Source organism: Mchenga conophoros, linkage group LG1, assembly GCF_057382185.1.
Source record: "Mchenga conophoros isolate Kocher_MC1m ecotype Shallow Benthic linkage group LG1, M_conophoros_male_GT1.1, whole genome shotgun sequence".
Classification (NCBI taxonomy): domain Eukaryota; kingdom Metazoa; phylum Chordata; class Actinopteri; order Cichliformes; family Cichlidae; genus Mchenga; species Mchenga conophoros.
This window is the reverse complement of record NC_140526.1, coordinates 3,178,284-3,204,144: the sequence shown is the minus strand read 5'-3', so window position 1 is coordinate 3,204,144 and position 25,861 is coordinate 3,178,284. Positions and strand designations below refer to the sequence as shown.

At 41.0% G+C, this 25,861-nt stretch overlaps 3 protein-coding genes across 3 annotated transcripts; all 3 read right to left on the bottom strand.

Annotated features, from left to right (window-relative positions):
- Positions 1-133: 133 nt before the first annotated feature.
- LOC146582736 (deoxyribonuclease-2-alpha-like) lies at positions 134-7,001 on the bottom strand. The gene is made up of 7 exons (XM_085283854.1): positions 6,944-7,001; positions 2,970-3,067; positions 2,211-2,349; positions 2,030-2,120; positions 1,674-1,835; positions 1,413-1,580; positions 134-786 (listed from the first exon to the last, which is right to left on the bottom strand). The coding sequence occupies exons 2-7, from the start codon at positions 3,053-3,055 to the stop codon at positions 416-418; spliced, it is 1,017 nt and encodes a 338-aa protein (XP_085139980.1). The 5' UTR covers positions 3,056-3,067; positions 6,944-7,001; the 3' UTR covers positions 134-415.
- Positions 6,949-13,610, bottom strand: LOC146582735 (parathyroid hormone-related protein-like). The gene is made up of 2 exons (XM_085283986.1): positions 13,082-13,610; positions 6,949-7,475 (listed from the first exon to the last, which is right to left on the bottom strand). Exon 2 carries the CDS (start codon positions 7,445-7,447, stop codon positions 7,022-7,024), a length of 426 nt encoding a protein of 141 aa, XP_085140112.1. The 5' UTR covers positions 7,448-7,475; positions 13,082-13,610; the 3' UTR covers positions 6,949-7,021.
- A 3,443-nt stretch (positions 13,611-17,053) lies between these two features.
- Positions 17,054-19,515, bottom strand: LOC146582734 (uncharacterized). Its single transcript, XM_085279602.1, has 2 exons — positions 17,191-19,515; positions 17,054-17,071 (listed from the first exon to the last, which is right to left on the bottom strand). Exons 1-2 carry the CDS (start codon positions 19,513-19,515, stop codon positions 17,054-17,056), a joined length of 2,343 nt encoding a protein of 780 aa, XP_085135728.1.
- Positions 19,516-25,861: the final 6,346 nt, after the last annotated feature.

The following is a 25,861-nucleotide window of genomic DNA, read 5'->3' as shown; positions in this document are numbered from 1 at the left end:
AAACCTGGTTTAGCAAATCAGAATCTACTAAACCATAAAAATAAAGATGTCTGACTGCAGGGGCTAGTTTGAATAATTTTAAAAGTCATCAGACAGAAACAGGACCTCGGAGTAAAAACAAGACAGATTCATGCAAAGTCATTTATTTCTATGGTTTCCATGAGCAAAGGAAGCACACTGTGAAATATCCATCAAATGTTTTTAATTTCATATCGTTCACAGAAACATTAGATAACACTGACAAGAGTGACGATGTCAGCACCAGATTCAAGTCAGCTTCACTTTGATAAAATCTGAAATGAATTTACAATAAATATGAAACTGGTGAACGTAGATAGAAAACAAGACCGAGGCGGTTGTCTGCTGCAGTTAACCATGTACTTTTGGTTTTTTAGGGGGTGGACCAGTGTCACTCTCAGTCAGTGTCACAGTCCATGTCACTGGCTTTTTTAATCTTTTCAAGTTTTTTAATTTCCCTAAATGCTTCTGCCACACGTTTGCTATTAATGCACAGTGCACCACCAGGCCTTTCGAACTGTGATGGTTCTCTGTTTGAGTCACCAACACACATCCAGTCTTGAGTGTCAGAAACACACCATTTGGAATGATCACTTCCATGATCCCATTTACCTGCGGCAGTGTCTACTGACATGATGGTGACTAGTTCTTTGCCTTTTCCAGTTACAGAAGGTGGACGTTTATCAGCTTTTTTAGGGTCGCTGCGCCAGGTCTGGATGTATAATTTGGTATTTAGTGTGTCAGCAATGGTGACATAAAGATCTCCGACTGCAAAAGGAAAGACAAACACCAAGAAACCATCAGATAGTTTTAAAATAACAGAATAAAAAAAGAAAAGTGTTGCTTACAACAACCCTGACTCGACTTTCGCTTTCTGAGAGTTTATGGGAAATTCCAGCTCTTCTTATTTAATCATTTCTTTTACAAACATCAGACCTCGTATGATCCCTGCTGCTACACTCCCCTGCACTAACTCTGCACTGAGGCTGGGTCACGCTGACACCTTAATGAAAGGTTTCCATGGCAATACAAACTTACAGCACAACATGTGTGTTCACAGGATTTATTTTTCAGCTTCCACAACATTTTCATACCAGGATCATTTTTTAATTTTAAATGTGAGTTATTTTTAGAGTTAAAATCTAAATGAAGTACATTTTGAACAGAACTACTCTGTAAAGTTAGATCTACTCATAACCCAGCTGATGTTTCACAGGCCAAATCATTAGAGGGTTAGAATAAAGGACTGTGTTAGGTTGGACGTTTCACACCTTGTAAATAAGATTCTCAGCTCTTTGGTGGGAAAACTACAGAAAGTCACAATTATTTCACACAGGAAACTCACAGTGTGGTTTTAAGGTTTTTTTCTAAAACGAATGAAGCAGAAATCTCACCTTTAGGATCCTTTGAGATTTGTTTAACAAAGCGTTTAAACTGCAAATGACCAGCTGACTGCAAGTCGTTGTTATAGGGCAGCGCTCGTTGTACGGTGGAAGAATCTGTGAGTTTGTCAGCATTGTGTTTTTCAAATTCATAAGCTTTGATATCTTTAAGATGTTGAGCTGAAAAACATCAAAATGAGGGATGTACATGTTACTGTGTTAAGACTTCATATACACTCTACACATGAAGAAATAACTTGGACATGCTCTTACCTATTTCTTCAGACTCTGTAGATTTCAGTGTTACACACATAAATATCTGTGCATTACATTTCCCACTGTTAGGATAGAAATTATTGCTTTCATGAGAAAAGGGGAATCTTGGTGTGCTGTGTAAAAGCCAGACTACATTTTCCTTATCTATCATCACAACTCCTGCAGAACAAGAACATGAAAGAGCACATGTCATTATTAAGAAGAGAACATCTGCTGAGTGATCTGAGAATAACAGCAGCTGTGGTTCTGATGCTCAGAGGTGAGCGTGAAGGAGAGCACATTTAACTCAGGTGTGTTTTTATTAGTATTTATTGTGTTATTTTTATTATTATTAAAAAATTATTTCTACCCACCTTTGCTGTGGCCATGGGTGGAACTTACACTATTTGATGTTGGTGGTTGGTCATTGTATGCAATGAATCCAAAATCTGATGACTGCGTATCCTGAAAGAATCCACAAAAACATGACATAAATTATGTCTTTCCTCAAAGAGCATACACACTAATAACAGAAACTCATGGAGTTAATCTCACTTTTTCAAAGTAGGGCTTCAGGGTATTTGCCAGGACACCAGCTTGGTTGTTGACATGCTTGTTATTCTTTCTAAGGTTCTGGTTGGTTGAATCAGTGTAAACATAGTCAAACCCGTTTTTCACCTTGTACAAAATAAACCTGGTGATGTCAGAGACAAGTCAGTAAATTCAAAGATCACAATAAATGATGAGAAGCTTAACTGAGCATGGAAGAAGAAAATAACAAACTCTGTTATACCCGAGTCTCACAAGCACCTGTATGAGTAAGCAGAGATATGACTGAAAACCTTTAACTATGAATAACAGAGCCTTTTATGAATAGTATTTTCCACAGGCTTCCTCATGATGCTAAAATGTGATGAAGCTTATGAAACTTTGCAAAGTGTTTTCTTTCCATGTTTCCTCTTTTGATCAATAAAGTGAGAATAAGATGAGTGTTAAAAATAGATGTGCAGGGCTGGAGAAAGGAGGCAAGTGTCACAGTATTGTGTTGTCTTCCGTGTTTTAATGCATTAGGTATGTCTAATGTCCCTGTTTTAACTTCCCATACTTGGAAATGACGTTATTTATGAAATGGAAATATATAAAATAACTGATAATAACAGTGTAAAATAGTGTTACAGTGTCTGAACATCATCTATGACTATGTTGAAACGCAGGTGTAAAAGGTACCATAGCGCAGCTTTGAAGCACTTGAAGACCAAAGTTACTAATGTATAATTCAGTATACATGAATGAATAGCTCAAATGTTGTCTTACCAGTCTACATCTGCACCATTTTCATTTTTACAGGATATAGCGCCCTCACAATGTGAGCCAAGCAGACCAACAGTGAGGACAATCATCCAAAGGACTTCCTGAAAGAACATAATAATAATAATAAAAATCATTTTAATACATCATCTTCCCTTTACATGAAAAAAAGAATTAGCCCACTATTACAGGCTGCAGTGTCTTTACAGGTAATAACATAATTCAGTATCACAGCATGACTTGAGTTCACAGGTTATTCTGTGCTGCACCAAATGTGTCACCATCCTAATACAGACAGAAACCAACTTACCATCAGGCTGAGTGAAGAGTGTGTGAGTCCTCAGCTGAACTGACCCTTAGTTATACAGCTCCACAATATGATTTGCATTGACCCATGGTCAAGAATTTTAATACCGTTGGACTTTTAAATATATTGTATTGATAGGAAAATGAATAAAAGAGGAGTTTCTTTGTTTTGTATCAGACATGACAGCAAACTTCTTTTCTTGCTGTCAAACTAAATACTTTATTAGATTTTACCCATGGATGTTTAATACAAGCATTTTTTTCCTACACTCCTGGCAACTACAGTGTTACAGTTTTTAGCAAATATTACTCCAAGTACTACAGAGCTTTATTCATCCCACAATTGTTGATTAGTTGCTTTAACAGCTGTTTTCCAACAGCTGGTTGAACTGACGGCCATCATACTGTACATGTGATCAATCGATGGTTTTTTTTTGTCAGATTTGGAATCAAACAAAAGTATAAATCAAAAATCTTTTTTTCAAAAAAGACATTAAATACCACCATTGGTGTGAGCAGAGGTTATGCAAAACCTTCAGGAGGGTATGATGATATAAATGTTAGTGGTTATTGAGATGTGACCTCACTTCCTGTTTAGAGGGTTAGTTGCTGATTTTGATCAACCATAATGTATAAACATTACAGCCATTTAACACATAGACCTGTATCCCTGGTCTGTTGCCGGGTGTTTAGCCAGTCTTGTTTTATCACTCATTAGCAAAGCTGGAAAAAATCAAGACTTCACCTGCAGCAGGAAAAAGGAGACAGATTCTCTTTTTTTTTTTTTGCCTGTCCCATTTGGTTCTTTAGCCGTCAGAATTGTTGTCTGAAGACCAACAAGGATACCCGATGGATTTATTTTGCCAAATGGATCATCGTGGCTTTGGCGTATTGGTCCATTTGATCGACCTTTGTTTTTATTATTTATTATATTTTATTTTCAGATGTTACAGACGGGACAGACATGAGTGAGAGATAGGAAAGGGAGAAAGAAAGAGGAAGGAAAAGAAAAACAGAAGGGGAGAGGGACAGTGAGAAAGGGGGAAAAAAAATAAAATAAAATCTCCTGGATCACCTGTTGAGAGAAGAATAGAAAACAAGCAAAAAAACCCAAAGCAACATACTAAACACAACACCATCGCATTAATCTAGCTAAGTGTAAACAGCAGTAAATACTAAATATTCAATGTTGTTGTGCAGCACGCAGGACAGACAGCGCACAATGTGCTTCGAAGTAGCAGCCAAGAAAGGTGTAATTTAAGTCTGCGAGCAGTGAACACCCGTGTGCACACCTGTGTGGATCAGCACGCTTGTATTCAAATGGTTTCCACATGTAATGGTCTGCAAGAGGATGTAGAGAGCCATAGCCCCGTCCCCCAGGGCGTGAAGCAGGCATGGAGGAGATCCAGGCCCCAGACATCCAGAGGCCCCAGAGTGCGAGAGCCCAAGGAGGACCACCAGAGGGGCATCCGTGCCACCTTCATGACAGACAGATTCTCTTTATGTACAGTACAATGGTACAGTCTGTCTGATATGCAAAGGCTTCATTTTCCAGTCACTGATAACAGAGTTTTATTAAATGTCTGCAGGTAGTTTCCCCATTGGACATTTTCTTAATCTGGACAGTGAAAGCTTATCTTTGCCTCTTTTCCACGTTGGTCATCTATTCTAACAGCCACTTTTTGCCTCACCCAAGTTGTCCACCAATTATTTCTAGCTGCTCACCCAAACACAGGAGACTAGATGCATTCATAAGTTCCTTTATACTGAATTAAATGATGAACAAATAATTTTATTGTAAATGTGTTAAGGAGGACCCCCACACACAGCGGTTAGCAGCTTCAGTGTCTATTTACAGTGTATGTGTTTGCAGCTGAGTCACTTTTCCGTGCTCTCTCAACTCAACCATCTTCTCCACGTTTGTGGGGAAGGTGGATAATCACCAGACACTTTAATAGGTACAGCTTTGGAACCAGTTATTAAGATTAACATTTATTTGCATTTATTTATCTATAAATCTAATTCCAAATTTTAAAAACTGTGTAAACTGTAACTTTGTTGTTAAGATGGAAGCTTCACTGATGAAAGGTATGATTCAGAGTGTAACATGAACATATAGATGAAGCCAGCCGAGAGGTGTGCAGGTGGATGAGCAACAGCTAATAATTTTTGGTCCCGATGATGACTTCTTTTTTTTGGCTCACTCAGACCTGGGGCCCTTCCCATGGGACTCTCTCTGAAACTTTCAAAAGTCATCCATGTGGAGATTACATTAGCAGGGGAGGGTTGTAACTGTAGTGTTGATAAGTAACCCAGGATGCAAATGTTGGGGGATAGAGGGATCGGGCAGTCCAGTATGTGTGATAAATGGTCTATAACTCCGAAAGTGCTGACAGGAGTGCAGTGCCAGATAGCACGCTAACAGCTGTCTGTAGTTTTCTGTGTGCGTTGTGTCCATGTTTGAAATTCCCTGAATCCAATTTTTATGTAGTTTTTCACCTGTGGAGCCTATTCTGTGGATAACTTTATACTGTATATATGATATACTGAGCCTATCGTTCAAGTTGGTCCTAACATGGAACCCTGTGGAACTCCATAATTAACCTCAGTGTGTGAAGAGGACTCTCCATTTACATGCACAAACTGGAGTCTATTAGATAGATATGATACAAACCACTGCAGCGCAGTACCTGTAATACCTACAGCATGTTCTAATCACTCTAATAGGATATTATGGTCGACAGTATCGAACGCTGCACTGAGGTCTAGCAGGACAAGCACAGAGATGAGTCCACTGTCAGAGGCCATAAGAAGATCATTTGTAACCTTCACTAAAGCTGTTTCTGTGCTGTGCTGAGCTCTGAAACCTGACTGAAACTCTTCAAATAAACCATTCCTCTGCAGATGATCTGTTAGCTCAGGGAATCATGCTAACTGTATTACATAGCTATATTCTCATTGTCTATGGTTACTCATTAAAAAAAAGTTTGTAAGGCACATTGGGGAGCGATGTGAGCAAGGATTCACAAAGAGTAAAATCTGTCGCCCTGCAGAGCGTCAATAAGGTTTATTTTCTTATTTATTACTTACTTATTTTCTCTCGCCTACTAACGCTCACTAACTGTATGTGTGTCTCTCTCTCATCTCACCCGTTGCACTTCTGACCTTTCACCAGAACAGAGGCTCATCCTTATGTGTAACAACCTAACTGAAACTATATGCACTATGTTGAATAAATGTTATAATCAAGAACCTCTACTAAAAGCTTAATAAAAGATATAAATGAAATTTGAATAACCTAGTCCAAACAGCTCCTCAGAATAACCTGCACTTAGACTCTGCTTTCGGTTTCACTTCTGCAAACGCGCGCTCTGCAAACCTGCAACTTCCTGTCAGCCTACAACTTAGTCTTTCTGAAAGACACACACTGTTTAAACATCTGAATGCAATATCAGTTCTGTAGATTATATTATTAATGCAATGGTAATGACGATGATTATTAACAATAGCAGCAAAATATCTCTCCACTCTCAATACCGCGCTATTTTTCAGACATCATCATCATCTCAGCTCCACAACACTGACACAGCACAGAGTCAGTGCACTCTGCAGTATCTGCGGCTGTAACGCGGCACACACGTGTTCTGAAAACCAGGTCAGCTGTTTGGACTCACCTTCGTCAGAGACTGACAGCGTTTTAATGCAGCGCCCTCTGGAGGCCGAGCAGAGACCTCCACTCCAGGAGGAGTCCGCTACCCATCCTCCAGCCTCCACCCCAAAGAGCGTGCCCTCCTCTTCCTCTTTTCCCCTTCCCTCCTCTTCCCAGCCCTCGATTTCTTCTTCTTTTTGCCCGACACTTTATTCACGCCGTCTTTGTATGTCTGCGACTTGTTGGTCTCCTGTGGCAGGTTGGTGCCCTCCTCCTCCTCCAGCCGGAAGCTGATGGGGCGGTTCTTGGTGCCTCCGGGAGGTTTGGAGTGCAGGGTGCTGCCGGTGGTGCTGAGGTTGATTCCTAGGCCGACCCCCGGCATCCCGACTCCGGCGTCGCTGCTGCTCCCGCCTCCCCCTGTGGTCCGCATGGGGAGGTCACGGATCTCTGCCGTGTGGACTTTGTCCAAAAGTGCCTTCAGGAGTAAAACACGCTCATGTTCCATCATCATCCGGCCTTTGTCGTGCATCAGCTGAGTGTGACTCACCGATCGTTTCCTGAACAGAAGAAAGAGAGAAGGTTTGTTTACATGAAGCTTTTCATCGTTCTAAAAGATTTTCAATCAAACAAAAACAACAACGCCCTTTTAAATGTTTCAGAGCTCATCTGTGCAGGTTTCTCCTTAAATAAAAACACCCTGTGACTCTGGCTGGAATCAAAAGTGTTACCATCTACACCACAGGAAGCACTTCAAACTGAACCATGCAAAATAAAATAATATTTTTATTGTGGAAAAATTTGGTCTAATATTTGTTTTTACAGGCTTATTGACGAAGCTAAACACATGTGCATTATTTTGGGTTGCTCCCTGTTGTCCACATACTTTTGGCATTTTAGTGTTGACCTGACTGACCAGCAGAGGGCAGCACAGGCAAACAGTTTGAAATGGAGCAGCCGGAGAAACCGTATCCTCCTTCTCCTTTAAATTCTTCCCTATAAATTCGACGGCATTTCTTGAACACAGGTTTCACTGCTGTCTTTCCTCTCCAGTTGTTTTTGGACAGCGCTGTTGCATCCATGCAGAGAAATGACCTGATTCATCAAACCACAGCCGTGCCGTTGCTTTCCAAGCCTTTTAAAAGTGATACAGAAGATCCCCGCCCTGCGAGGAGGTCCAGGAGGGTTTTCTCTCCTTTTAGATGAACATGAGCGCAGCCAACGCTTTCACTCTTCATCAGCGTGGATGTTAACCGGCACATTCGTGGCACTCAAACCCTTGAGGAATTAAAAAAAACTGCTGCCACAAACACTTTGTGCCAATTAAATGTGGTGAAGGAAAAAAAAAGCTGCTGTGATTCTGAAATGAAGCTGCACATTCCTCCACACTGAAAAAGTGAGTCATAATAAATCTATCGACTCTGATTTTAGCTGAATGGTAAATGGCCTGTATTTATATAGCGCTTTACTTAGTCCCTAAGGACCCCAAAGCGCTTTACACATCCAGTCATCCACCCATTCACACACAGGTGATGGCAGCTACATTGTAGCCACAGCCACCCTGGGGCGCACTGACAGAGGCGAGGCTGCCGGACACTGGCGCCACCGGGCCCTCTGACCACCACCAGTAGGCGGGAGGTGAAGGACCTGTTTCCACTCAGCTGATCATCATACCACTCGAAGACAGACACACACACACACACACACACACACACACATACAGCGCTTATATCTATGACTCTTGCTTTCTCTTGTTTTGCCCCTCAGGTTTTTGACCTCACATCCACTGCAGCACCTCCTGTGAGCTCCATGCAGGACTATGCTGACATGTGTGAGTCCTTATACTGAGGCTATGATAATTACTCTTCATACTGATGCACTGACTTGTATTCTCTCACTGATTCAAACACTGGGGCAAAAAATCTGTTACAGCAACGTAGAGTTAGAGTTACACGGTGATGCAGGTTACCTGCGGTCTCAGTTCGAGGATGGATCCCCTCTTACAGCACAGAGGTATAATCTCAAAAATGCTGAAACTTGTTAAGTTTTATAAATGAAAGATCTACAAAGCTGTGAGGGATTCAGGCTTCGCCGCAATGTTGCTTTACTGCGAGTCTCTGAGACTAACAGAGCAGCAGACACAGGTCGGAGGCTGCACACTGCTGAGCGCCAACGCCGCCCAGACACTTCAGGTGTGTGAGCATACAAACAGCTTCGGCAGGAGATACCGGAGGTTCCCGTGATGCCCTCCTCCACCCCCTGCTTCATACAGCAAACTGAGTAAGTGAAGCCTGATGACTGAGCTGCCGCTTCTCATTCAGCTTTTCCTGCTGAATAATAAAAATATCCAGAGCAGAACACACAGGCGGCCTGGGTTTATATGCATACAGATATTTCCTGTAAATCGCCGCCTTTGAAAGTCGATCTGGTTCTGTTTTACCTTTAATAACAGTCACATCAAACACTCCACAGAGAGGAGGAGGAGCGGGAAAACAGGCCGGGACATCCTGCAGTGGCAGCGTTCCAGCGCCCCCCGTCCTCAGCCTGCCGGCTCTTAATTGTTTCTTTCTGTGGGAGACGAGTGAAAGACGTGTGTTTCCTAAAGGCAGCGGCGAGTGGTTAGAGATGATTCACGGCCCTGATGGCTGACAGTACCGGGCGGCTCTGATGGATCTCCAACTTCCTAACTGGCAGACCACAGGCAGTAAGGATGGGCGGACATGTCTCAGCCTCCACCACTCTCAGCACTGGAGCCCCCCAGGGGTGTGTTCTGAGCCCCCTGCTGTACTCTCTGTACACATATGACTGCGTGGCCACTACCAGCTCCACCACCATCATCAAGTTTGCTGACGACACCGTCGTGGTGGGCCTGATCTCTGATAACAACGAGACGGCCTACCTGAAGGAGATTAGGAATCTGGGGAACTGGTGCCAGAGGAACAACCTCCTTCTAAACGTCAGTAAGACAAAGGAGCTGATAGTGGACTTCAGCACTAAGCAGGAGAGGAACTACCAGACCCCCGTCATCAACGAGTGCCCAGTGGAGAGAGTGGACAGCTTCAAATACCTCGGAGTTCACATCACGCAGGACCTGTCATGGTCCTGTCACATCAACACCGTGGTGAAAAAGGCCCGACAGCGTCTCTACCACCTCAGACGCTTGAGAGACTTCCAACTGCCCTCCAAGGTGCTCAGGAACTTTTACTCGTGCACCATAGAGAGCATCCTGGCGGGAAACATCTTAACCTGGTTCGGGAACAGCACCATGCAGGACAGACGAGCTCTACAGAGGGTTGTGCGGTCAGCTGAGCGCACCATCCGCTCCGAGCTCCCTGACCTGCACTCAATCTACAGCAGGCGGTGCTGGACCAAGGCCAGGAAGATGGTGAAGGACCTCAGCCATCCCAACAACAGACTGTTCTCTCTGCTGAGGTCAGGAAAGCGATTCCGCTCCCTGAAGACCAACACAGAGAGACTGAGGAGGAGCTTCTTCCCGCAGGCGATACGGTCTCTCAATCACACCACCACACAGTCCTGACCCACACATATGGTTCTTACACACACACTGGACTTTCTGGACTTTGGTTTTGCACAACACTGGTCACTATATTCTTCATTTCCGGTTAATACTTGTACAGCTGCTGTTATTGTGTATATATTTATTTATATTTAGATTTCTTCATACATTCTTATATAGTTCTATATTGTGTATTGTGTATTTTGTTGTACAGTTATTTTATTTTCAACTTTAATTTATATATTTTATCTTATTCTTTCCCAGTTAAATTTACCCTTCATTCTAATTTGTGTTGTACAGTTATTTCATTTTTAACCTTAATTTTTTTATATTTTATTCCTTCCTAGTTAAATTTACACTTTAATTTTTCATATTTATTTCCTATCTTATTCATAGCCCTTTCCTTTTTTTTTTCTTTAGGTCACGAGCAGTTGTCTAAGCATTTCACTGCATATCGTACTGTGTATGACTGTGTACGTGACAAATAAAATTTGAATTTGAATTTGATGAATGTTTCTGATGTTACGGCCCCTTTTAAAAGAAATTTGCAACTTTTTTTTTGTCCGGCAAATAAAACACTAGAATTATTCCTGCATTAGCCCAAAAACAACCACACCACAAGACACCCAGAAAAAAATGAAGAATACCACAAAATCCTGACAGTCATTGTTATTATTATTATCATTATTTTTATTATTATGATTGTTATTGGCTCCAGATTTAAAGGGACTTTTTTAATCACTCGCTGCAGATTTTAACTAAAACTTTCACCACTAGGGGGCAGCGCTAGCTGAGACATGTTCTCCGTTTTTAGTCGCGCTCTGGCTTCACCAATAGTTTTTGCTTTTACTTGGTGACCAATTTAACAGTTAAAGTTTAAATTTAATCACGGCGCCATCTCCTGATTCAAAACAGTATTACAAGAAAGAAAAGCTCCAGTTTGACTTTGTTAATATCTCTAAAATCAACAAATGCTTTGGACATAAAGTCAGTGCAGTCGAGAGGTCATTATGTTGACCCTGTGATGTAAAAACAAAATAGTTTTAAGTTTTAAAGATTTGAAATACCTTTAAACAAATTAATGTGCAATCATTCATTTGTTAACGTGTAACTCCTTAACAGAAAAAATGAGACACATCTTTCATAAAACTGCTTCATGAATACCAAAAGTTCACGTTTGACAGCCTGAGAAACACAAATTAAACATGAAAAACCATGAAAATTTATATTTTTTTGTCTGTGAAGGTTCTCAGTCATCCAGGCAGGGTTTTAATAGTTTTGCAATTTTCATTAGTTTTTATTTTTATTTAGTTTTGACTTCAGATTTTCAATTTTATATCAGTTTTAATTAGTTTTTACCAGTTGTTTGCTAGTTTAGTTTAGTTTTTATTTTTTTGAAAATCCTTAGTTTCAGTTTAGTTTTGATTAGTTTCAGTTATAGTTTTAGTTGTGTTTGCAATAATTAAGTGTAACAAAATCCCAGTTGCATCATATCAGTCATGCTCTTCTGCTCATCCTTGGGTATGTTGCTATTCCAGCTACCATACCCTGCACCCTGCACAGGTCGCCTGTCTGTCGCAGGGCTAACACGCAGAGACAGACAACTCACATTCCCACCTATGGGTTCTTTAAATAAATAAATAAACAAAGACAGATGAACAACCATTGATACCAGGCAACTATAAAATGTATATCTTGGCCCCAATGAGACTATTAGCTCTTGCAGCACCGGGTGTTCCTAATTTTGGTTCAAGTGAATTGATAAACTTTTTGAAGGCAATTGACTCACACAGTTATGTAGATGTCCCCGTCCTGTTGTCTCGGGATGCATCACGCTGCCTGCCTGGGGTTAGCTTCTGTTTCTGGGGATGAGGGTTGAGTGTGCTCCCTTCTCAAGGTAAGCTAGGTTAGCCTTCTTGTGTGAGCTTTTCAAGTGCACTTTAAGGTTTGTGGGATTTCTTCCCCTTTAGAAATGTCCCTCATAATTTGTCTCTTTCCACTACAAGACACTTGTTTTATCCAAAACACAGTCATATTCAAAGTAATCCCAAATTGGACTCTGGCGCTTTCTCCCGACTTTTCCTGACATGATTCTGCGCGTGGACGGAGCAGCAACACAGACGACTCGACTAACGTGCTGCCACCTGCTGGCATAATGAGACACAGCAAGAAAAAATCTGGAAACTAAACTTCATTTTCACCCTCGACTATTGTAGGACACGCACACATCAATGAAAACTAAACACATTTTTGCTATAAATTCAGTTAATTTTAGTTAGTTTTGTGAACACTCATGACAGCTTTAGTTAGTTTTCCTTTTTTTGTTTTTATTTTTATTTCTGTTAACGAAAATGTTTTTTCACTTCTAGTTTTCGTTATTTCATTAGTTTTCGTTAACGATAATAACCTTGGTCCTTAGCACCCCAAAGCGCTTTACACTATAAAGCACTTTGGGGTCCTTAGGGACTAGTAAAACGCTATACAAATACAGGCCATTTACCATTTAACCATATGACAGATTAACTCTGAAGCTGAATAAATATTAAAAACAGTAGCTTGTATGAACGTGTCAGCCCGCTGCAGGCTGCACTGCACAGCATACTAATGAGTTTGAGTACAGCAGCTGAGTACAAGAGAAATATTCCTTACCAAGAAAAGAGAACTGCAATGGTAGTTTACTGAGGGGAGTACTGGTGGCTCGCAGCTGTTGACTTGCGTTGATCCAGGACCATGAAGTTGTTTGATTTGTGTTGATGAAGGCCTGCCTCCTTCTCCTCACAGTCACTTTTTACGAGACCATGAGTGTGTTTCATTTTTTGTTCTGTCAGTCTTGGATGTGACTCCTGAAAAGAGATTCACCATGATTCTGGTTCTCCTTTCACAGTCAGTACTGCTGGTTTCTCTCTCAGACTGACTGAAGATGAGTGATCTGGAGTCTCCAGGATCCAGCCGTCTGTCTGTGACCGACACAAAGTAAGATACTGTCTCTAATGTACACGAAGGAAATAGAGAACATAGGTGAAATCAGTATATAGAAACAATTACAAGTTTAAAAGGACAAGTAAGATTGAGTGGGAGAGGACTGGTTTAACAGGAAGAAGAGAAAATTCCACAGTATCCGTGCAAAAAGTTTCACTTTGAAATCTTTAAAAGAATGTGGACAAACAGGTGGACTTGGTGTCAGTGGAGTTTACTCCTGGAAGTTTGAGATTATGATGATTATTACTTCAAAAACACCTGTACAGACGTTTATCAGTCATTCCATACCAGCGCAGTGCCCAGTAACACTTTGAGGTGACTGGAGCTTTCTCCAGAGTTTCTAACACTTTCCTTCAGAGGATTCAGTCGCTACCAGTTGTGGCGTCTCTGTCCAAAGTAAGAGTCGGTATCCGTGTGCTGATGAACACATTTTTGAAAACTTGACTTCTTGTTTTGTAGGTGCATGAAAAAGATTTCATTCGATTTTTTATGGTATAGGTTTTTTTCCTGTTTTACTTTGAATGTTGTTTCCTTTCATGTCTCACGTTAGTTTTACTTCCTGTCTTAATTATTTTTCACCTGGTTTGCTAAAGTTCAGCTGTCATGTTCCCCACCTGCTCACAATATCAGGCAATCCTCAATATATACTACTCAAAACAATCAGAGGAACACACTGAAAGCATAATGGCTCTCGCGCGGAGAAAAACATGCTGGAGATCAATACTGATGCAAACTGGGTGATGTGTTAGAAACGAAAGGATTCAATTGTTTGTTGGAAATAAATGATCAAAATACTGGATACTGGCTGAATCCAAATACAAACAGAAAATCAGAGTGAAAAACGCTGCAGCAGGCTTTTCCATTTGGCTCTGATTTCATAGCAGCAGCTCAAAATGAAATAGTTTGTATGGCTGCGTGTGCTGCTGGGCCAAAAGTTTAGCTGGTCATTTGTAGATTTTTAGATGAAATAAAAAACAAAAAAAACACTCAACAAAAGATCATCTAAAGAAGAGCAGAGTTCATGTACACACTTTATTAAGCAGCTACTGTACAACAAGAACAGAATCATGTAAATGGCCAAACAACAGCAACAGTAATCCCAGGGTGTAGCACAGCAGGCAAAGAGACGCAGTAGCACAGAGAGAGTAAAGGATCACATGGAGAACAAATGGAGCGCGCTCACGAGCCCTCTCTTCGTACAGAGCCAGAAACGTCTGACCCACAGAGCTCACTAAGACGACAATAACTCGTTTTTCCCACATTCCAACATTACAGAAGGTCACAGCAGAGAAGCTGGCTGTCTGTAAACTTTTGTTCATCTTTGACGGCCTGGATGAAAGCAGACTTGGATCATTGGATTTCACCAACGGGAAGCTGCTGTCTGATGTCACAGAGAAGTCATCAGTCAGCCAGCTGCTGACAAACCTCATCCAGGGGAATCTGCTTCCCTCGGCTCTCGTCTGGATAACTCCCCGACCTGCAGCAGCCAATCAGATCCCTCCTAGACGTGTTGACAGGGTAACAGAAGTACGAGGCTTCACTGATGCCCAGAAGGAGGAGTACTTCAGGAGGAGATTCAGTGATGAAGAGCTGTCCAGAATCATCTCCCACATGAAGACATCCAGGAGCCTCCACATCATGTGTAGAATCCCAGTCTTCTGCTGGATCACTGCTACAGTTCTGGAGCACATGTTGACTACAGAGCAGAGAGGAGAGCTGCCCAAGACCCTGACTGACATGTACTCACACTTCTTGTTGGTTCAGATGAAGAAGGGGAACAAACATGTGGGGGGACATGAAACAAGTGAGATGGCTGAAAGGAAATTTCTTCTGAATCTGGGGAGGCTGGCATTTAAACATCTGGAAAAAGGAAACACCTTCTTCTACCAAGAAGACCTAGATCAGTGTGGTCTGGATGCTACAGAGGCCTTGTTGCACACAGAAGTTTATACGGAGCTCTTTAAACAGTGTTTGTTAATCTTGAAGGTGGCTTTTATTTGTGATTCAGGTCTCAATGTCTCTTTGTGTATACTTATATGCAGAAGTAACACAAAAGAAGAAGTGGGAGCTGGCCTGACACCAGTAACTGACTTCCAGTGAAAGCTTTGGCTAATAATATTTTTAGCGAACATTTTTCTTGTAAAACAAAGGGGGGCCTAGCAAAAAAGGTTTGGGAACCACTGCTCTACAAGGTTGGCGAAATAAAAAAAAATGTATTAACATTTTTTTATTTGGACTAAAAAAAATGTTCGAAGTGGGCTAGGTGCTAATTTTCAGATGTCAGGTCTACATCTAGAATCAAAATGAGCACATACATAAACAACCAAAGTGAAGCATTAAGACAAAACATAGCAACGTCAAACAGCGTCCACACATTTTGCCACAAATACATGCAAAACAACTAAATTGGGCCACAAAAGTGATGCAAATTGACCAAACTAAGACACGAATCAGACAAAAACAGATGCAGGATGATCACAAACAGACACGTCGGCTACAAACTGATGCAAAATGACTAAAATCACACGTGTAACACTTTCTACATATTTGACAACAGAAGAAAAACACAAACAAACTTGGAATGCATTTTTAATTTGGATTTTTTTTTTATTTCATGCCGAATTAGATATTTTAAAAATCAAGCCAAAGTCTCCTCCCTGTTTGTACTGTAAGGTCAAAGCCCTACTGTACTACAGAGAACCCCAACAATCAAATGATCCCCCTCTGAGCAAGCACGAGGCGACTGTGGGGAAGAAAAACTCCCTTTAACAGGAAGAAACTTCCAACGGAACCGGGCTCAGAAGGGACAGCCATCCGCTGCGACCGGTTGGGGGGATGGAAATCAAAAGGAGACGAGATGGCGTGAACTACAGTTCTAAAATTTGGATTTGAGGGCTGATCCCAAAATTTTATGGTGATGTTTTTAAAAAAAAGGATTTGGTGCTAAAAGTCTGCTTCAAGATTTTAAAAGAAGCAGGGCAGTGGGAAAAGCCAAAATGGTCATTTTAATGATCTCTGGCTTTAGTGAACCACCTGAAGGGTTTTAGCAATGTTTTTCCCACCGCAGAAAAAAACCTGGATATTTTGGACGTCTTTGGGGGACCCGGGATGACTCCGAGAGTGATTTTTAGATGTCTAATCAGAGCCTCATCAAAAGATGAATCATTTGCCATCAAAGCCTTTAAGACATTGTCTGGGGAGCCAAACTCCTTGATGAGGCGTTTGGCTATTTTCTTGATGAACTTTGTCTTGTCATTTGTCAGACTTGTGGCAGACGCTGTGCTGCTGAGTTCAGGCTGCATTAGATTGCTCAGACGATTGATGACCGTGTCTATTTCTTTTGTAGTAGTTGCGATCCGAACAGCAGACTTTTGGGTCTCAGGTTTAGATTTATGGATGACTCTCATGATAAGGAGCAACGCAAGGTCATTGGAAATTTTCTCAACATCAGAAGATGAACCTGACACAGAATCCATCTCTGATATTTTGGAGGAATCTTTGAGAGAGTGTTTCAGGCTCAAGGCTCCAGATGATTTTTCTGGAGAAATGCTCCCAGGTTTTGGCATTCGAGGGGACTTGTCAGATGCCACAGAGCATTTTTCTGGAGAAATGCTCCCAGTTTTTGGCGTTCGAGGTGGTTTTTCAGATGCCACAGAGCATCTACCTGGAGAAATGCTCCCAGTTTTTGGCATTTGAGGTGGTTTTTCAGATGCCACAGAGCATCTACCTGGAGAAATGCTCCCAGTTTTTGGCGTTCGAGGTGGTTTTTCAGATGCCACAGAGCATTTTTCTGGAGAAATGCTCCCAGGTTTTGGTGTTGGAAGTGATGCATCAGATTCTTTTCCTCTGCCATCTGAAGCAGGGCTTTTTTCCTGTGTTGTGGTCTGTGTTCTTTTAATAAAGTTGTGGATGTCTTCCAGGGCCCCAGAAATCTTGTCCATTTGAACAATTTGATCTTTCTCTTCATTCTCCACCCAGAGTAAAAGCTTCTGCAAAAACCTTTCTACTGTGTCATCTATGAGGACATAGAGGACTTCAGATGAAATGCGACGCTTTGAGCCCTCTACTGATTGTGGCGTCCTGGAGATGACTGTATCTGAGAGGGACCTACCCATTAGAGGTATGGGGATTTGATAGCCTCGATCCACCGTAAGTAGATCAAACAGGTTTGCCACTAAGTCCTCCGTAAAATTCCTGATATGCCCACTATTTTTAAAGTCCCCCAAGGTCTTATCGATGAGGAAGAGTTCTTCTTTCTTTGTTAATTTGTCAAATAACTGATTAACGTCTGATCTAATGACGTTAAAGTCGACTGAAGAAGAACGTTTAATTGCGGTTCCCAGGCTTGCCGTATGTCGAGAAGGGGAGCGATGAGCCTCTGTACTCTGGGGAGCAGCCGTTTCAGGTACTGAGCCTGGGAGAATGAAAACTATACTTTCATTGGAGGGCGCAGTTTCCTTCTTGGGGTGGCTGCAAATGTTTTGTAGACAAACAAAATGTTTCCTGTTTGCCTTTATTCTTTTTTTCAGCTCTGTTTTCATTTTTTCAAATTGTTTTTTTGCAAACATGGAAAAGTTGTGTTTGCGTGCTTTGAGCCTGGCGTGTGAGGTGGATGGCACACATTTGGAGAAGAAGTGTCTCACCTTGTGGATAATTAAGCCTGCATTAAAGGCAGGTTTGGGTAAGTTACATTTCTCACAGAGCTCTTCACTGCTTGAATCCATGTTATCAAGTATCTCACCTACGATGTCAGCTGCAACCATTTCTACTGGGGTTGGAGCCTGGATACTTTGTGTTTCTGCAGTGGGTTTTATTTTGCTTTGTGCTGTTACAGCTGATTCTTCTGGGAGCTCATCTTTATCTTTTCCTGTCATCTCTCCATCTGAGCTCCTTGTTGACAGAATAACAGAAATCTCTGCGATTGCTGATTGCACTGATATTTTTGAACCAGTACGTTCTGTACTGGAATGAGACCCATTTGTCCCACACTGGCAGCGCAGCTTACATGCTGCATACCTTTTCAGGCATGAGGCAGCGCAACAAACCATGCGGTGTAGTTTCTTAATACTACTAAATTTGCCGCTAACATAAACGGTGGGGTCTACTGGGAAATCGGGGCTTTTTTCAATCAGTGCAATGGTTAAGCTGACCTTTTCTGAGATCTCTTCCTCAACCATCAGCGTCAGCTTGTCAGCGCTCTTATCTTGCTGTTTTGAGACATTAAGAGCGCCGGCGATGGCAGCTGAGATCGAGTCTCCGAGGGACACCCTTATTTTCCCCTCATCCATAAGCTCTTCCCTTATCATGGGTTCCTGAATAACAGGAAGGGCAATCTCCAGGATGCTGGCAGAGGCGATCTGAATGATTTCAGAAATCATATCAGCGAGCACGGCATGGACGCTGGAGTCGCATTTTCCATTTTCTATAATGCTCCACTGACCTTCAGAGAGCCTTTCAAAGCACCTGTTGATTGGTGACATAATCTGGTCTGGTGTGACCACCATTGAATTTTTGTTTTTGTTGCGTGTTGCCATTGTTGTGTCCCAAATTAGATTTTCTGTACCGGAATCAGAGCTGCTTGTCCCACACTGGAACGGCAGCTTACATGCTGCATACCTTTTCAGGCATGAGGCAGTGCAACAAACCATGCGGTCTAGTTTTTTAATATTACTAAGTTTGCCGCTAAAATAAACCGCAGGGTCTTGCAGGAAATCAGGGCTTGCTTCAATCAGTGCAATGGTTAAGCTGACCTTTTCTGAGATCTCTTCCTCAACCATCAGCGTCAGCTTGTCAGCGCTCTTATCTTGCTGTTTTGAGACATTAAGAGCGCCGGCGATGGCAGCTGAGATCGAGTCTCCGAGGGACACCCTTATTTTCCCCTCATCCATAAGCTCTTCCCTTATCATGGGTTCCTGAATAACAGGAAGGGCTATTTCCAGGATGCTGGCAGAGGCGATCTGAATGATTTCAGAAATCATTTCAGCGAGCACGGCATGGACGCTGGAGTCGCATTTTCCATTTTCTATAATGCTCCACTGAACTTCAGAGAGCCTTTCAAGGCACCTGTTGATTGGCGGGATAATCTGGTCTGGTGTGACCACCATTGAATTTTCATTTAATGTTTCCATTGTTGTGTCACAAATTTGATTTTCTTCGTCTGAGCCTGTGAGAATTTTCTTGTATTACAGAGCGCCGACTGCTGAACGTTTTGCAAACAGATGAGCATCAGTTCTGATTTTTCTGTCTGAGAGCCGTTATTTATAGGCTCGGTTGTCTGTGACGTTACTGACAGGTCACAGCAAGCGCGAACCCCTTTGATCTGCCAGTGACGTCACAAGAAACCTCCCAGTAAACACCAGTATGTGGGCCCCACATGGGCTATGGGGGTTCCAAGTGGGGATGGGCTTACAATGGGCATCCAATCTGGGACCCACCTGGGTTAGCCAAGTAGGACCCACTTGAGCCAGCCCAGATGGGCTATATTCTATGGGCACCATATGGGTAACATATGGGAAGTTGCATGAACAGGCAACTGAGTTTAACGATCTTAGTTAAGTATAATTATTAGTCATGTGTAAGTATAAACATGAATTAAGATGAAATAACTGATAATAAATTATGCCAGAGGCAGCATATGTATATTTAATTAATAACAAAATATACATATAAAATATATTAATATAAGTGAAACACAAAGAACAGATGCGACTTAAAATTGTAAGACGCTTAATAAAATAAAACAAATGGTTTTACATTTGAGTGGGAAAAAAATTTCACTCCATGTAGGAGTGCTTTTCGAAATCTCGCGTTATTTCATGAAATATCACGAGGTTTTCTCAAACTCGTCCCCCCATTCTGGAACATTCTTCATTTCGCGCCCTTGGACAAAGCTGACAGTTAAGCTGGCAATTTTTGGATTAAGTTTATCTTTGAGCTATGTACGGTGGCCCCTAGAGACAAAGCATGTATAAACTCCAAAACACTTACAAATTCCAAATAGCACGCACAAACTCCTCAACACATACAAAATCCAAAACACATGCAAACTCCAAAACACATGCAAAATCCAAAACACGTACAAAATCCAAGACACGTACAAGCTCCAAAACACATACAAAATCCAAAACACGTACAAAATACAAAACACGTGCAAAATCCAAAACACGTGCAAACTCCAAAACACGTGCAAACTCCAAAACACGTACAAAATTCAAAACACATGCAAAATCCAAAACATGTACAAAATCCAAAACACGTGCAAACTCCAAAACACATGCAAAATCCAAAACACGTACAAAATTCAAAACACATGCAAACTCCAAAACACATACAAAATCCAAAACACGTGCAAAATCCAAAACACGTACAAAATTCAAAACACGTGCAAACTCCAAAACACATACAAAATCCAAAACACATGCAAAATCCAAAACACGTACAAAATTCAAAACACGTACAAAATTCAAAACACGTGCAAACTCCAAAACACGTGCAAAATCCAAAACACGTACAAAATTCAAAACACGTGCAAACTCCAAAACACGTGCAAAATCCAAAACACGTACAAAATTCAAAACACATGCAAAATCCAAAACACGTACAAAATCCAAAACACGTACAAAATACAAAACACATGCAAAATACAAAACACGTACAAAATACAAAACACGTGCAAAATCCAAAACACGTACAAAATTCAAAACACATGCAAACTCCAAATCACAACGGAAGTGCTCCAGGACGCTAGGGGCAGTGTTGAGCTCGATTTGTAAAATAAACGGCAAGTTTGTTGCAAACACATGGGCTCTAGTCTCCGTTGCCTAGCAACTATGATACTAACAGCTGGAAACGTGTCATACAACTTTTTTTGACAGAAATGAAGGAGAACATTTTTTTTTCATTTGTTTGTTTGTTTCTACAAGAGCTTTGTGTGATTTGATAAGTATCTGAGGCTGAGACCACAGGACAGTAAAACATGATTTTTGGGCTTCATTTCTGTACTGAACAGTCATTTAAGATTAGCTAGTAAATAACAATTAGCTAATGTTGTTCATGAGACTAAAGTCATATCACTTTGGTAATGTAAATATAATATGGCCAATATTATGGTTATTATATTAGTCATTATTAGGTATTACAGCAGTGAACATGAACTCTTTGTCAAATACTGAGCTTCAGTACAGATTCAAGTTGCAGTTATTTACATGTCTTACCACCTTAAATCTTCACTCAAAGACAAGTATATAGGAATGACTGCCAAATTTATTTGCCACTGAAGCCGAAGGATGGCATCTGAATAAAACCTCTCTTGACATGCCTAGATGACATTAAAGCTTGGTTGGCTCTAAACTTTTTAAATTTGAATGAAAAGAAAACAGATTTGTTGGTGTTTGGACCCAGTGGCCCCTGTGAGTCCTCTTCTTTTCATTTGGAACCCCTGGAGGTTTATTTTAAACCTGTTGTTACTGCCCTTGGTTTTAAGTTGGACCAGTCCATTTTTATCATTTAAGGCGACTGGCAAGAGTGAAATCGTTTCTTTCTAGGCAGCACTTTGAAACCGTGATCCATGCTTTTATTTCTTCCCCTGTGGACTACTGTAACGCACTTTATGTGGGGGTCAGTCAGTTGTTACTCTGACATCTGCAGCTGGTTCAAAATGTATATTGACAGTGCATATATAGGTGTATCATATATAAGAGACAAATGTTGTTCCTTCAGTATGTTGGCATTACTAAATTTGGCTCAAATGCTTACATACATTGGAGGAATCTTTGAGAGAGTGTTTCAGGCTCAAGGCTCCAGATGATTTTTCTGGAGAAATGCTCCCAGGTTTTGGCATTCGAGGTGGTTTTTCAGATGCCACAGAGCATTTATCTGGAGAAATGCTCCCAGTTTTTGGCATTCGAGGTGGTTTTTCAGATGCCACAGAGCATCTACCTGGAGAAATGCTCCCAGTTTTTGGCATTTGAGGTGGTTTTTCAGATGCCACAGAGCATCTACCTGGAGAAATGCTCCCAGTTTTTGGCGTTCGAGGTGGTTTTTCAGATGCCAAAGAGCATTTTTCTGGAGAAATGCTCCCAGGTTTTGGTGTTGGAAGTGATGCATCAGATTCTTTTCCTCTGCCATCTGAAGCAGGGCTTTTTTCCTGTGTTGTGGTCTGTGTTCTTTTAATAAAGTTGTGGATGTCTTCCAGGGCCCCAGAAATCTTGTCCATTTGAACAATTTGATCTTTCTCTTCATTCTCCACCCAGAGTAAAAGCTTCTGCAAAAACCTTTCTACTGTGTCATCTATGAGGACATAGAGGACTTCAGATGAAATGCGACGCTTTGAGCCCTCTACTGATTGTGGCGTCCTGGAGATGACTGTATCTGAGAGGGACCTACCCATTAGAGGTATGGGGATTTGATAGCCTCGATCCAGTAGATCAAACAGGTTTGCCACTAAGTCCTCCGTAAAATTCCTGATATGCCCACTATTTTTAAAGTCCCCCAAGGTCTTATCGATGAGGAAGAGTTCTTCTTTCTTTGTTAATTTGTCAAATAACTGATTAACGTCTGATCTAATGACGTTAAAGTCGACTGAAGAAGAACGTTTAATTGCGGTTCCCAGGCTTGCCGTATGTCGAGAAGGGGAGCGATGAGCCTCTGTACTCTGGGGAGCAGCCGTTTCAGGTACTGACCCTGGGAGAATGAAAACTATACTTTCATTGGAGGGCGCAGTTTCCTTCTTGGGGTGGCTGCAAATGTTTTGTAGACAAACAAAATGTTTCCTGTTTCCCTTTATTCTTTTTTTCAGCTCTGTTTTCATTTTTTCAAATTGTTTTTTTGCAAACATGGAAAAGTTGTGTTTGCGTGCTTTGAGCCTGGCGTGTGAGGTGGATCATCAGGGGTGCAAAGCCTCACAGATGATGTGTTTTGTATTTTGCATGTGTTTTGTATTTTGCATGTGTTTTGGAGTTTGCACGTGTTTTGGATTTTGTACGTGTTTTGGATTTTGCACGTGGTGTCTGTAATAGTGATTGCTATATCACCTGTTCACGGCCCGAGGGAAATTTTGTGAATGAGTGGGTGATGAGGGAAGTCGACTTTTGCTGACCGCTCAAGCTTTGAATGTTTTTGTTCACTGTTTTCTACGGATTTTAAGGATTTAACAACAAATAAAGGAGTTTTAACTTGGAACTTTGACTAACGTTTTAAACAGCGGGCGCGTCAACATTATTCCCCTATTCAGCTGCTCGGCGACTCAAAGGCTTGACAGTCGCCAATATTTGTCAGCAAAAAGCGCGACGGCAATGGAGCGTCCCGCAATCAGCGCTGAATAAACGCCGACGCGAGCCCACACACCGCCACCACTACACCCATAAAATCGGCTAGTCTGACAGATAAGGAGAAGACGACGGTGGTATGTAAACTGTGTTTTTGTGCTGCGTATTGTTTGTTTGAACGCAGTTTGGATTCTGACCATACGAAGATGTTTTTGTGACACGCCCACCGCTACGTTTGCTATTCGGTTTGGTGTGTGTGTGTGCTGTGGCTCTGCAGGCGTTCACCTGAGTTTGAAGGAATTGCTGTTGCCTTTGTTTTGGATTTTGGCATGCTGCTTATGTTGAATGCTTAAAATGAGTGGATCACAGGCTGCATCTGTTGTTGGATAAACTGAAATTGGATAAGATTAAGGAGTATGCTAGAAGAGAGAATAAAGCGATCAGCAAAGAAGGCACCCACAGCTGTGGCCAAACAGACTGCAACAGATCGGTCTCAGAAGGAGCACCCAACAAACTCCAATGCCACCTTCCTCCCACTATCTGTTAAACTGTTTAAATGGAGTGTGAGGCAGACATGCTAAAACAGTGACCTAAAAGCATTACCAATAAACAATGGGATCAATACATAAATGAAAGAAATGCAGCTGATAAAAAAGCCATAAACTACTTTCATTTGTTTAGTGGTGATTACCAGTTTAGTTGGGGTTTTTTTTGAGACACAGAGAGTGAGAGATCCTGTCCTACATTACTTTAAAAAAGAAGATATTTTCAGAGCTGTTGATATATGAAGCTCTGAGCATTGAGTGTTGCATTGTGAGAGTTTCAGTAAAAAGCCTGCAAATTATTGCATTTATACTGGAGAGCAAAGAAAAATTAAATTCTACTTGTACTATGGAAAATCAGTTTCATAAAAGCTACATAAACAGAGCTGAAGAAGACTGCGTTTGTAAAACTAGCGGTAACGTGTGAGAATTATAAGTTATAAGACTGTTTCTGCTATCGATACAATTTGTGTTGTTAATCCTAAATGATTCACGGTGACAACATCATAAGAACAAGGTCATTTTACTCCACACACACACACATTTGGAAAATCACATAGTTTGACCATAAAAATTCCCAGAATAATTAGTATTTGAGATTGCTGAAGCAACATCACTAAAGAAAAATATCCTTGCATGTCACTTTCGTTTAAAAATATAAAAAATGTGAAGTTTTTTTTTTGTAAAACATAAAAACAACAAAACTTAAGACCTTAAGAAAGAGATAAAGGATTGAGAAAGTTTATTCATGCAGGTCCATATGACAGAGAATATGCATGTTCTTTTAGTTTTCATATTATTATAATTTATATTTAATTGTGTTGTGGTTTGCAGTGTTTTGTGTTCTTTTCACTTTTAATTTGTGAAAGGAAAAAGCTGAAATTTAAATAGTTAAAACTTGAAATGTGAATAGTTGATTTTTGTATTATATGATTTATTTATTACATTTTATGTGGAGTGAATAAATAAAAGTATATTTACGGTGGCCCCTAGAGACAAAGCACATACAAACTTCAAATCACGTACGAACTCTGAAGCATGTACAAACTCCAAAACACGTAAAAACACGTACAAACTCCAAAACACGTAAAAACACGTACAAACTCCGAAGCACGTAAAAACTCAGAAGCATATAAAAACTCAGAAGCATATAAAAACTCAAAACACGTACAAAAGACAACAGAAGTGCTCCAGGATGCTGGGCGCAGTGTTGAGCCTTTGTTATCTTGTGGCTACACAAGCCAGCAAGTACCAACGACCGGATTTGGTGTGTGGTAATAACAGGTAAATGAACTTTTTTTTAAATTATTTGAATATATATATGAGTGCCTGTGTATAAATACACAAACAATACACACATGCTTTCAATTGTGTAATTTAAGTGATCTAGTAGCTCTGCTTTGGAAGTTCAGTTCATGCTAGAAATGTGTTTTGGAGTTTGTACGTGTTTTGTCTCTAGGGGCCACCGCATATATTTATATATAAACATATATAAATAAAACCACTTGTTTTTATGTTAGTAATTCCTTTTGTGCATAATTTTATATTATTGTTAATAATAAATTAATTAAAGCAACAAAACAACCTGAAGAGCCGGTTCGGAGCCGAAAGAGCCGGCTCTTTTTAGTGAGCCGAACCGAAAG